The sequence below is a fragment of the Athene noctua genome, chromosome 10 (assembly GCF_965140245.1).
Source record: "Athene noctua chromosome 10, bAthNoc1.hap1.1, whole genome shotgun sequence".
Taxonomy (NCBI): domain Eukaryota; kingdom Metazoa; phylum Chordata; class Aves; order Strigiformes; family Strigidae; genus Athene; species Athene noctua.
Genome location: NC_134046.1, coordinates 18136021 through 18147998, shown reverse-complemented (window position 1 = coordinate 18147998; position 11978 = coordinate 18136021). Strand labels below are relative to the sequence as shown.

General features: G+C 42.2%; 2 protein-coding genes across 10 annotated transcripts; one reads left to right on the top strand and one right to left on the bottom strand.

The window, feature by feature from the left end:
- Positions 1–139: 139 nt before the first annotated feature.
- SPCS1 (signal peptidase complex subunit 1) lies at positions 140–2831 on the bottom strand. 2 transcript variants are annotated; one of them, XM_074914460.1, is made up of 5 exons: positions 2731–2831; positions 2380–2514; positions 1653–1712; positions 1279–1365; positions 140–330 (listed from the first exon to the last, which is right to left on the bottom strand). In XM_074914460.1, the coding sequence occupies exons 2-5, from the start codon at positions 2413–2415 to the stop codon at positions 208–210; spliced, it is 306 nt and encodes a 101-aa protein (XP_074770561.1). In that variant the 5' UTR covers positions 2416–2514; positions 2731–2831; the 3' UTR covers positions 140–207. The 2 variants fall into 2 exon arrangements, with proteins under 2 accessions (XP_074770561.1, XP_074770560.1); XM_074914459.1 differs by lacking the exon at positions 2731–2831 and having other exon boundaries at positions 2380–2614.
- On the top strand, positions 2736–11889 carry GLT8D1 (glycosyltransferase 8 domain containing 1). 8 transcript variants are annotated; one of them, XM_074914454.1, is made up of 11 exons: positions 2779–2849; positions 3602–3713; positions 4556–4617; positions 4727–4825; positions 6155–6371; positions 6897–7014; positions 7556–7640; positions 7877–7989; positions 8552–8718; positions 8903–9015; positions 9675–11889. In XM_074914454.1, the coding sequence occupies exons 3-11, from the start codon at positions 4602–4604 to the stop codon at positions 9863–9865; spliced, it is 1119 nt and encodes a 372-aa protein (XP_074770555.1). In that variant the 5' UTR covers positions 2779–2849; positions 3602–3713; positions 4556–4601; the 3' UTR covers positions 9866–11889. The 8 variants fall into 8 exon arrangements, with proteins under 8 accessions (XP_074770557.1, XP_074770555.1, XP_074770552.1 ...); XM_074914452.1 differs by lacking the exon at positions 2779–2849 and adding an exon at positions 3086–3107; XM_074914456.1 differs by lacking the exon at positions 3602–3713 and having other exon boundaries at positions 2736–2849.
- Positions 11890–11978: the final 89 nt, after the last annotated feature.

The window sequence follows — 11978 nt, the reverse complement described above, 5'->3', positions numbered from 1 at the left end:
CAGTAGCCTTCTAAAGTTAATCCCCCACCCCTGTCTTCCCCATGCCTTCACTGAATAAGAGGCCTTCATGCTCTCTGCCAATCTTGGTGTCCTAATGGTAGATAGAAAATAGTAAGAAAAGACCCAAACACTAAGCCAAGACGCATCTCCCAGTGAAAATGCATTTAACAAAGTAACAGCATGAAGAACTACATTTTTTTTTTTTTTTTAGATTTTAGTATGTCTCTTTGGCTTTCTGTCTGCTGGCTTCTTTTCTTCTGTTCCCGACTCTTGGACAGGTAGCCACTTCAGAGGATTGCGGCGGTACATAGGCCACGGAGGGAGTGTTAGCTTAGGGAAGAAAGAATTAAATCAGAACATGTAAATCAAGATGCTAGGTAAGTGTTTTGTACAGCTTGTTAACAAAATATAATTCCCTAACTATTCTATCAATTAGTCTTAATAAAGTTCATACAATTTCATACCATAAAGACAGATCTATACACAGTTTACACTGCGTAGTCATGCTTAAGTAAGCATGACTAAAGGACCCCAGCTCATTACAAGAATGACAGCACCCATCCTGAAGAGGATCCCCTAGACCACCGAGGTAATGCCAGCATCCAGTCCTTCTAACACCTCTGTGAAACCCTCCCATTATATAGCATCACAGATAACAAACTGTAGCAAGACTGATGACTCCAGGGACGTTTAGATCAAGAAAGAAGCAGATGGATGATGATGCCACAAAATTACAGTGGCTTTTCCAAACAGTAGTATGTGTGTGTTAAGTAGTGATTTGTCAAATCATGTTGGATCTGAACACCTGAAAGGCGTGAACCACATTCGGTGTGCCCCAACTGGAACAGGACACCTTGTGCATGAATAAGGAATTCCTCTTTTAATTCCGTAATTCTTGTCCTAGCCTCTCTCCACACTTTGCATGGGCCAGCTGCAAAATTTTCATGACAAGCTACTACTCCACAGAAGGCCTCACTATCCGTTGTTACTTTTAAGTCAAGCTGATAGCACTGATAACATTTAATTGAAATGGAAAACTAATTTAAAAGCAGTATTAAATTGCAGAGTTCTCTAAAATCTTACTAGCATTTGAGAAAAAAAACCTTAATGGCTTGTAAAGCATTTTCTACAGATCAAAGAAAGTACAAATATGTATTAACAATCTGAATTAGATCATAAACATTTGTCTGTGCTGACAGTCCCTTAATTTAATAATGCATTTTATTTTATTTAATAATAGTGCATGTATTTTCTGGTTTGGGAAAAAAAAAAATTTACCAAACACGATAAAGCAAATCCAGCCATAACAATGTAGACAGTACATCCAAACTGTTCAGTGATGTATCCATAGATGAAACCAATTATCTAGAAAAAAAAAAAAGTTAAAAAAAAATCAAACTTTAAACAAACAAAACCATTTCCCATACCATAATTAAGTTGGGGGTGAGAATTTATGTAGAAAAATACAGATTTTTCAAAAGCACAGCTCATACCTCTTTCTAACCTTGTTTTCAAAACTGTAGGCCAATAATGAAATGTTTTCTAAAGCTTTTAGTGACCCAGTTAAGCCAGTCAGAAAAAACCCTTGTTTGTAAGATCAGAAAACAAAATAAAGTCCTGTATGTTATCACCCATAGTTCTAGTATACTTACTGCAGAGACAAGAATGATTCCTTGAAAAATATGTTCTGCTAATTTTTGGCCCTTGTAGTCCTGTGGAAAGAGATATTTCTTTGTCAGTTACCCAAAAGACAAACCTACCAGATAAACTCTTCCAGGTTAGAGTCTAGAGTCAGGCTGAGCACAGGTCCTCAGCCTTCTTGTTCAACTTGAAAACCAGACTGGAATTCTTTTTCTCACAGTGTCTGGATTTCAAGTGTAAAAAATTTAAGGTCTTAATTCACATACCACCTCCCCTGCAGTCTTGACCACATAATCTAAAGATAAAAGCAAGCACTGTCTGTTCAGGATAAGTAATGCAACGTCAAAATACCATTGTGGTTAATACCACTTTGCAAAAGCTGTAACACCACAAAAGAGCGTATGTTTGAGAGGGTAAGATATGTCACCTGTCTGCATGACTTTAGAAAACATGGCTCTTGATAAAAATACTTTGCCTCCTGGCTGTATACACACAGTCAGAAAAGTATAGAGGGCTGTCCCCTGCACAGCTGTAGGTTACCTTCATTTACCGCACATCAAAGCTCCAATGTTCAGACCAAAAAATCGAAATTCGATACGGAGTAGCAGCTCTCAGCCCCAACAACAGTTGCTCACACGCGGGTGCCAACACCGCACAGTGGAAGGGGAACGCTAAGACCCGCACGCAGCCATGGGGCAAAGGGACGAGGGGCCGGGCCTCCCGCGGCGGCTGCCCTACCATCTGCGTGGGGATGGAGCGGAAGATGTTCAACATGGCGGCGGAGAGCGGCGCCTCACGGTCCTCCTCCTGCTCCTCGTCGTCTCCGACTTCCTCGGCGAGGCCCTGCGGCGGCTGCCGGCTGTCCGCGTCGCCCTGCAAGACGGAAACGGCGGCGCAGCTCAGCGAGGACCGGCGCGCGGCTCCGCGCCCACGGCGGTGCAGCGGAACCGGAAGTGGGCCGCTGAGCTGGCCGGAAGCGCCCATTTCGCTCCGCCTCGTCTTCCACCAGCCCGGGGCGGCAGCGTCCCGCTTCAGCCGTCGGCTCCGCGCCGCCACCGCCGCTGTCCCGGGCCTCAGCCTGGGCCTCACCTGCGCTGTTACCGCCCTGCGCCGGCAACGGCCGGTGCAACGCGGCGCGGGACGCTGTCTCCCCGGCAACGGCGGCTTCGCGCCTCGGGACCCCTGCCTGAGGGGCCTTCAGCCGGCAGGTGCGAGGCGGCCGCGGAGTTGCCTGTCCAGAATCGACGCTGACTCGGCAGCCTGCGGGCGGCCCGTCCCGCCCGAGGCTCGAGCTCTCCCCGCGAAGTCCCCGGCAGCTGCCGCAGCCCCGCTAGTGCAGCAGAGCGGGCGCGGCGTGGCCCCCGCGCCTCGCGGCCACCAGGCATCGCGGCGGGCGGCTGCGGCGCGCGGGGCGGCTGGCGGGGGCGGAGCGCTGCCGCGGTGGCAGTTGGCGGCGCGGACGGACGGTGAGGGGGGGTTGGTGAAGGGGGCCTGGGTCCGGGCCTGGCGCCCTCGGAGCGGGGCGTGTGGGATCCCCGCCTGGGCTGCGCGGGAGCCCCGCTGAGGCGGCGGCCCGAGGGAGTGCGGTGTGTGCTGCTGGGCGGCGCAGCTCGCGGCGGGGGGGGGCGGTGAAACCGGGGGCGACCGTCGTCTGCTCAACTTCGTGTGTGTAAACCGCGCCGCCGGAGTAACTGAAACTGGGGCGGAGTAGCGATGAGCAGGTGTTTGAGCATTTCAGCGTGGGGTTGTGTTTGCGCTGACAGTAATTTCTGGAGGAGTCGCTCTGTAAAGGCTTCGAGCGCAGGGGCTGCAGTGTCACTGACGGGCCGGAGTTGTATGTGCGTGCACCCTCGGCATCGCGGCCGCAGGGGCTCGGGAGCGTTGCCACATACCTCTTTTTAAAGAGAGACGTTGCGTTGTATTCCTATAAACTAAGGCTACGTGTCCTGACCCATTTCAGGAGCTGTAGACGTGGCCTACGGCAGTCATTTGTTGTGCTCAATAAACGGGAGAAATGCAACAGCAGAAAGAAGATGGTTATGTCTGACACACAATAGTCACAACAGTGTGCGGTATTTTAACTTGAAGATTTTGCAAGTTTTTTAATATAAAATTGTCACTGTTTCTCGAATTTTGCATGTTGGTATGGTGTGAGTGCTTTATGTGTGTTACTTAAGAGCTGCTTCACACTCCAGGATGTGTAGTTCTTGTTCTGATTTCACAGCCACATTTGCTGCTAAATAATGAATAAATGTGTTTGAATTGCATACTGAAATTGAAGCATTGCATTGTGGTTTTAGCCCCTTCTATCACATTGATAAACCTTCTTTCACACTTTTGTGATTTTTTTTTTTTTTTTTTGTGTGATGACACTTCAGGTAATGTTCTGTTCTATTTTACACAGAGAATTTAATGGTTTTGAAAGTGTATAATGCTACTTGTTAAAATCTTATAAACGCTGTGTCCTGCCAAATCTTACAGTTAGTGAAGTATGGAAAGAAATGTATAATCATTTGCTTTATTGCTGGGATGCTTCCCTTTGAGATAGTTAAATAAATTGGTTCAACAGTAAAGAAACCATACATAATTTTCCAGATTCTTTTCAGATCACTTTTGACTGGCAGAAGGAGTTTGGGTTGTTTTGTTGTTTGTTTTTTTTCTGTCAGTGAAGTGGCAAGATCTGTATGTCTCCCTTTTTATCTATGAGTTCTTCTGTAGACACGTCATTGTAGCTATGTACTTAATGAGATACCGTACTCCATTATTAAGATGTGACATACAGTGTTATCTTTTTAAGAGACGGAAACATTCACTGCATTTGGAAACTTCTGACACTTCTGGTGATAGCGTGCTATGCCTTGTGTAGGTATGCACTGGAAGTAGGAAGTGACTGCTGTATTTTTTTCTCTTGCAGGTTTGCAGGAACTTTATGCTAATAAATAAAATAAAATAAGAAAAAAATGACATTAAGGAAAGGTATGTGTGTATGTGTGTGTCTCCTTTTTTAAAAATCTCCTTGTACTTTTCTGAGTTTCCCAATCGTTCTCTGGTTATATTGATAAAATTTTTTCTTCTGAATTTTCAGTGAACATTTCTATCCTTATAGTGGCTGTTGTCATATTTTTGCTAGTTCTTCATCATAACTTCCTAGGCCTCAGTGACTTCTTGAAACGGGAATTATCAGGTATGTTGGCTTTTATTTATTTTTAAATTAATTTTTTTTATGTTTGCTGGGAAAGCCCATGCTCTGGCCAGACAGAAGCCACCATGTTGCTGAAATAATATGTATGATAGTGATCAATTGTTTGCATAACAAGATACATTTTTTGTACTCTTCTATGGGTAGATCTTTTCCTGTTCTCATACCCAAGGAATTTCAGCTTGGTGGGCTTGTCTGTTCTTGCTGTCCTATGACTTCTCGGTCAGGAAGCCAGGTGAGATAGCAGTAAGGGTTCCTTTTGGCTTTAGAAGTCATTAATATACAGTTCAGTTTACTTAGCAGAGCTTCAGAGCTTCCCACAGAGCTTCTCCATGTCCCCGTTAACTGTCAAGTCCCAGTTTGCCACTCCTGGGAGCTGCTGCTTCTGGGTAGCAGTTCTACAGGTGCTTCCCAACAGCAGTTGAATAGGAGCCTGACAGGCCTTAACGAGGAATTGGTTGAAGTCAAAGCTGTTGAGCTCTGTCGTCAGGAAATGGCAAACAGAAGCAGAAGCCCAGCTTTGTGAACAGCAGACTACTGCCCACAAACTGCCAAGTCCCTGTTTGCTATGTTCCTCAAATTACCTAAAATTTTTTAGTGTGTAGTCTAGATCCTCTGGAAGATGCCAGTGGTGTTACAAAAAAGTATGAGTAGTGGGCAATTTGCCAGCCTTGTCAGGTAATGTGGTCTAGTAATAAATTTCAACACTGATCTCCCATTTTCCTACCTGCACACTATGAGTATAAATTGCGGTTTCAGCTTAGATAACGTAGTGTGATCTGTGATCCCTGGAATAAACACGGGCTGTAGTTAATGCATTGGTCTTTGGCGGGAAAAAATTCACAACAGTGACTTTAATTTATAATTTCTGATTTCTTCATTGGTTCCTACCTAAGAGGAAAAGAAAGTATAAGAAAAAGAGGGAAGGGTGATGTGGAGAAGGCTAGAAAGTGGGTAGGGTCAGCGGGAGGGGGAAGTCAGTGAGGTTGTAGACATGGCAGAGGAGACCAAAGGTAAGTGCAGAGTACTGTGGTTTAAGCCTCATTTTAGCACTTTGTGCTGTGTGTGAATATGTACAGTTAAATGTATGTAGTCTATTTGTAAGTGTGAAGTTTTCCTATTAACACCTCGGATTCTCAAGAGCAGGTATGTCTTAAGTGTTTGATACTGGCACACTGTAATCCACACCTCAGCTGAGACATCCAAGTGCTTGCATAGTAGAAATAATTGAAAGTGTTGGGAATTTTAGTGTGGTGATAATGTCTGTGTTTCTGTTGCATAAAATAAATATGTGATGTCCTTTGTACTTGACAGATTCAAACCCGTTAGGACTTCAGCCTATAGATTTCATACCTGCAGTTCCTCAGAGGCTGGCAGATGAAAGGAATGATAAGGAGATTTCTGTGGTCATTGCAGCATCAGATGAGAGGCTTGGGGGTGCAATTGCAGCCATGAACAGTATTTACCGTCACACCAGATCCAACGTGGTTTTCCATATTGTTACTCTGAATGACACCGTGGATCACTTGAGGTAATTATTTCATTAGATTCCTGCAATACTGTAAAACTTAAGTATCTCTGGGAAGAGGAAGAGCTGACTTTCCCTGGAACGGCACTCTAAATTGCAGTTGCATCTGCTGCTGCTTATTGCAGCTTTTTGACAAGGCTGCTGTGGGGACTCCTACAGTCATTCCTTCTGGTAGTGTTTCAGGGATGGAAAACAGCTATCTCTTCCAGTGGAGTTATATCCAGCCAGTGGGGCTGGAGTTCATTGGTGAAGGGATTGTAAAAGTTACTTCCTACGTTTCATCTAAGAAATTCAAATGCTGGCAGTGAAGTTTCTCCATTTTTCTAGGTTGTTCTTTGATTCTTTTATTTTTACCCACCTTCATTCACACTGACATTTTTTGTGAAGGACCTGTGATAGCAGGACCATATGTCTCTAATAAAATAAGGAGCAACCTCATCCCTTTCTGTGTTGCTGTTAATCAGATGTCTTGCTTTTCATTTGATTTTGTCTCATTGAACAAGATCTTTGCCTTTCTCCTGTTTACAGGCTGTGGCTAAGTAACACTGCTCTGAAAAATTTGAGATACCGAATTTTGGATTTTGACCCTCGTGTCTTAGAAGGGAAAGTACAAGTGGATCCTCAAAAGGCAGACACCTTAAAACCAGTGAGGATGATGTTGATTACTTTTTGCAATTAATAGTTAGTAACAATATATTTTTGATCTTGGATTTTGAACACAACTAGAGATCAAAATCAAATCTCTTAGCATAGAAGCAATCTTTTGTAATCAATTTCCTAAATTTCAGTAAGTATAAATTTCCACATAGAGAGATGAATTTTGAATATCTACATATGCATGCCTAGTATCATTTTTTTGCTGCTAGCTACAGTGAAACACAGCAGCTTGCATGTCAAGCATGCTAACACCTCAGAAATACTACAGATACGTGGAGAAGTAAGAAATTCTGATACAGACCAGTTCTAAAGTTAGCTTATCAATGTGTAAATTCATAGGAAACTAAGAATTGATGGAACCTCTTTATTTTAAGTAACTTCTAGGATATTGCTGCCTATTTTACTTCCTTAATAGAAGTTGTCTTAGACATTAGTGCCATAGATAAGTGCCAGAAGCATCAGTCAATTTCACATTTATTTGGACAGTTTTTCATTAATTCTTCACTTTTCTTGCTTTTGTGTTTTCACAGTTAACCTTTGCAAGATTCTACTTGCCCAATTTGGTACCTCATGCAGAGAAGGCCATCTATGTGGATGATGATATTATAGTGCAAGGTATGATGAGACCTTTTCTTAGCTTTTTGCCAGTGGCCTTATGCTCAGGTCAGTATGCCATCTCTTACAGTAACCAATCACTTCTACTTCAAGAAAAGATGTAAAACCTTTGTAAATATGAATGAGTTGGATTAAACTGAGTGGTTTTATCTGCTGTAGCAATGGACTGAACAAAAAGTCACTTGGCTTAATCAGGATTGCTTTTCATTTTTTCTGTGCTTACTTCCATTTTCTAGATGATATTCTTGAACTTTACAACACTCCATTGAAACCTGGACATGCAGCAGCATTTTCAGATGATTGTGACTCAACCACTAATAAAGTTGCTGTCCGTGTAGCGGGCAATCAGGTTAGTTTTATCCCGATTCAGTGGTAACAATACAATAGATCCCAGGCTTTGAAAACAGGCACTCAGTTTAAAAGTTCTTGCAGCTTGTCTTTCAAATGCAGTGAACCTAAATGTGTGACTGTTCCTACCCAAAACAATTTACTCTGATGTTTGTGTTACAAATGACATCTACAGTTTCTGTTTAGTCACAGTAAAAGCACTTTGAATTTTTGCTGTGCTTTACAATGAGAGCAATTCCTAGTGTGGAACAGCAGGAGGTCTTGAAACTTCCGAGGGAGAGTTTTTGATTTATGAGTGTCTAAAAAGTGGTTTTCTGGGAGTGGTACCACATTCATAATACGGTATTTTTAAGACGATGCAGCATTCCTTAAAATATGTAGTTTATATAATGTATTTAAAATGTTAGACCTCTCAAGCTTTCTTTCTCTCGTTTTAAAGGAAGGGTATTTGCTTTAACAACTTCAAGCTATGCTTGTCTGTTGGAGCTGTGCAAAATTTTTATTTACACAGTAATTTGACCATATTTTAAGCTAGTTTCTACTCTTTTTTTTTTTTTTCCCAGTATAATTATATTGGGTTTCTAGATTACAAAAAAGAAACCATCCGAAAGCTTGCCATGAAAGCCAACACCTGCTCTTTCAATCCAGGAGTTTTTGTTGCCAATTTAACAGAATGGAAATTACAGAACATCACTAAGCAATTGGAGAAGTGGATGGCGCTTAATGTAGCGTAAGTACCCCCAAGCTGGGGGTGACAGCGGGTCAGGGATTGGGTTATGGTGATAGCATCTAACTGCTAAATGGAAGGCTGTGATGTCTCTGTGGATTCCTGTCATGCAGCTGCAAGTGAAAAGTCAACTGATTTAGGGCCATGCAAGCATCCTTTCCCAACTCCTTCTCATCTTCTCTTCCAGAGAGGAACTTTACAGTAGGACTCTGTCTGGCAGCATCACGACACCTCCACTGCTAATTGTATTTTACAAGCAACATTCCAGTATTGATCCCATGTGGAATGTCCGGCATCTCGGTATGTATGAAACACTTATGACGCTGCTCCCTCAGTGTGTTTTTCTAGGTCTGTAGCTGGACAACTAGTTGATGATGCAGCAAATGGATCTTTTCTTCCCTTATTTTATACATTGTTCTTGAAAAACTGCTGCTTTGCAATACTATCTTGGGGCTTGTGGGCCTGATCCTTTATGTTCTTTTTTGAACTGCTAGGGGGATAGTTCCTGAATTGACTTACTCCCAAATTACTTCTCATTTTCCTTTTTCCACATACATACTGTATCTGAAGTTGGTCCTAGGTGTTTCTTCCAAGACTGTTGATAGGAACAGATGTTCCTGTCTGTTCTGCTACCAGTGAAACTCCAACGCTGGGAAGGCTTTATTAGTTTTGTTTCCAGTGAATACAGGCTGCTAAATACATCTGGGTATTAAGGGGGTTTTAAAGAACTTGGAAGTTAAGGCAGTACATTAAAATAGATACTGAGACAGATCAAAGTGGCATTGAGTTGCACCTGATTATATTCTTAACTTTGCCCTAATTTCTGCCTCCCCTATCACTTTTCTCCATAAATGGCAAGATCTCCTTTGTTAAAAGCCTTTGTTTTGAAGTTAAAATATTGCATGTTGGTGTTTCTGCTGCCTTTATTTCAGGCATTACCATTTCTTTTTCAATAAAAGGGTCCAGTGCTGGAAAAAGGTACTCTCCTCAGTTTGTGAAGGCGGCCAAGCTGCTCCATTGGAATGGACATTTCAAACCGTGGGGAAGAACAGCTTCATACGCTGAAGTCTGGGAGAAGTGGTATGTCCCTGACCCTACAGGCAAGTTCAGCCTGATCCGCAGACACTCAGAAGCCTATGAAGCAAAGTAAGAGTCAATTTTAACAACTGATGGCATTTTCTCAGGAAACTTCTGGAGCCAAGCAGAACTTTTTTTTAGCCAGCTTGTATCACAGAGCAGTCATTGCCTTCTGGAGCACACAGTGATGCACTTATTAGGTGCAGTTCTGAAATGCACAGGTCCAAAGGAGACTCATTTCACCTGTGTGACAAGATACTCCTCCAGCAGCACTATAGAAAGCAAGGGAGGATCTCCACAAAACTAGCACTTTTGTTAGTTCATTTGTCTGTTGTGCATTCTTCTGCTCTTTACTACAAGTCTTCTAGAGAAGGATCATTTTGTCAGCTACAGAAACAGTTTCTAAGAATGAGATACAACTTCAGCTGGTGCTTGCACCATGCAAATCTTGCACAGCAACGTACTGTAATCGAGAGCTGCTTGGGTTTTGTTCTGTGTTGGTTTTTTTTTGTTTTCTTATCCTGTGAAATGTTTCCTCAACAATCCTTTCTTGCATGAAATCTCCTCCCAACTATTTTTGTGTCCTTCTTGCAGAATTCTGCAAAATTGAATCTTGGTTTTTGAAAGATGAATTTTTCAAGTATTATTTCACTATGCAAAGTGGGTTTTAACTGCCAGTGAACACTAAAACATTTTTTGTAAAGTGGCGGAGAAAACTGTTCAAAAATAAAAGCTAATTTTAACATGTTGACTCAAACTTCAGGTAAATGGCAATCTGATTGCATGAAGTGCGTTTCCTTTATATTAAATACAGTAGCATGTGATTGAAACTAAAGTCAATTGATCTCATCTTTGCAAAAGCAATCTTACTCTAAAATTGTGCAAAATGTTTCATTTGAGGATCAGGCTCTGCTACAGATTAATTTTTTTATTGCTAAGTTCCTCATAATTTTCTGAAGTGAGCATGGCTCTGCTATATAAGTTTTTTCCCACTGTGTTGTTCCTAGTCTGGCCCTTTAAACTCATGAAGTGAGATTCCTCTGGCCTTTTGCAGTTGGCTGCCCATTGCCTTTTCTCTTTTTTAGCTTGTAGTGTTTGAGTAGTGGTTATTATTAGCTGATATATCCCAGCAGCAATTGTGCCAAGTATTCCTTTCCATACAGGTTTGAACTCAAGTTTTCATTTTCATTCCACAATACTGCTTGCGCAGAGTCCTCAGTATGTTTAGATAAAAAGCTTTGTGTGATGGGCTGTGCATTGCGTGGTCTGACATACAGGGCAAGCAGAGCACTAAAGGGCTCCTCCATGTGTATGAACACACTTTACAACTTAAAAAGACTCCCAATGGCTTGACTCACTGCAGTCACTGCCATTAGTTCCATTTCTGTCATGGATGCTGTTCTGTAGTTTATTGCCTATCGTTTCTTCTCCAGGGTTTTGATGAACAAGAACCATTCTTATCCTTGAAGGGGTTAAGAGTAATGAAGTAAATTCACTTACCAGACTTTTAAAGATTGTTCTAGATCAGTTGACACCAACTTAATTCTGATGACCAGGCTGTTTTAGCAGGCTTAAATAAACTGCGTCTGTCTGCACTTGATCCTTTTTTAAGCTGCTTAGAAGGACTGTGCCTCAACATACGTGTAGGGATAATAAAAGTATTGCACAAAAGAACACAGAAATTGGATCTTTAATAGGAGGAAGATGCTTGCTGTCAGGCATTTATTCTAAACGCTCGATTTGTTGAGCAGCTGCAGACCCTCTTGGTAGTTTTCTTCCGCTACAGGCTGAGCACAATAATGTGGCCTTACTGCACAGGGCAATGTTTTGCTTTACAGGTACCAGTTGTGGCCATCTATATGTGTCATCAGGAGGTATGTCTTTTGTTCAAGAGCACTGCAAGAACAAGCTTGCTCCCCAGTGAAGACAGATTACAAATATCATTATCTCGGTTACCTTTCCCAGTGAAGGTTCTGAACATGTAAAGCAGTGCTTAAATACAATACCTTATGCTAACTGGAATAAGCAGCATTTTCTTAGCCAGCCTTTCCCTATGAAAGTTCTGTAAGTTTTGCAGAAGTATACCGAAAATTTACTGACACTAGGGCTAGTGTCTGTAATCCTTTAGGAAAAACATTTAAATTTTATGACATGAGGGTGAAAACTTACCTTGAAATTTAATTGTT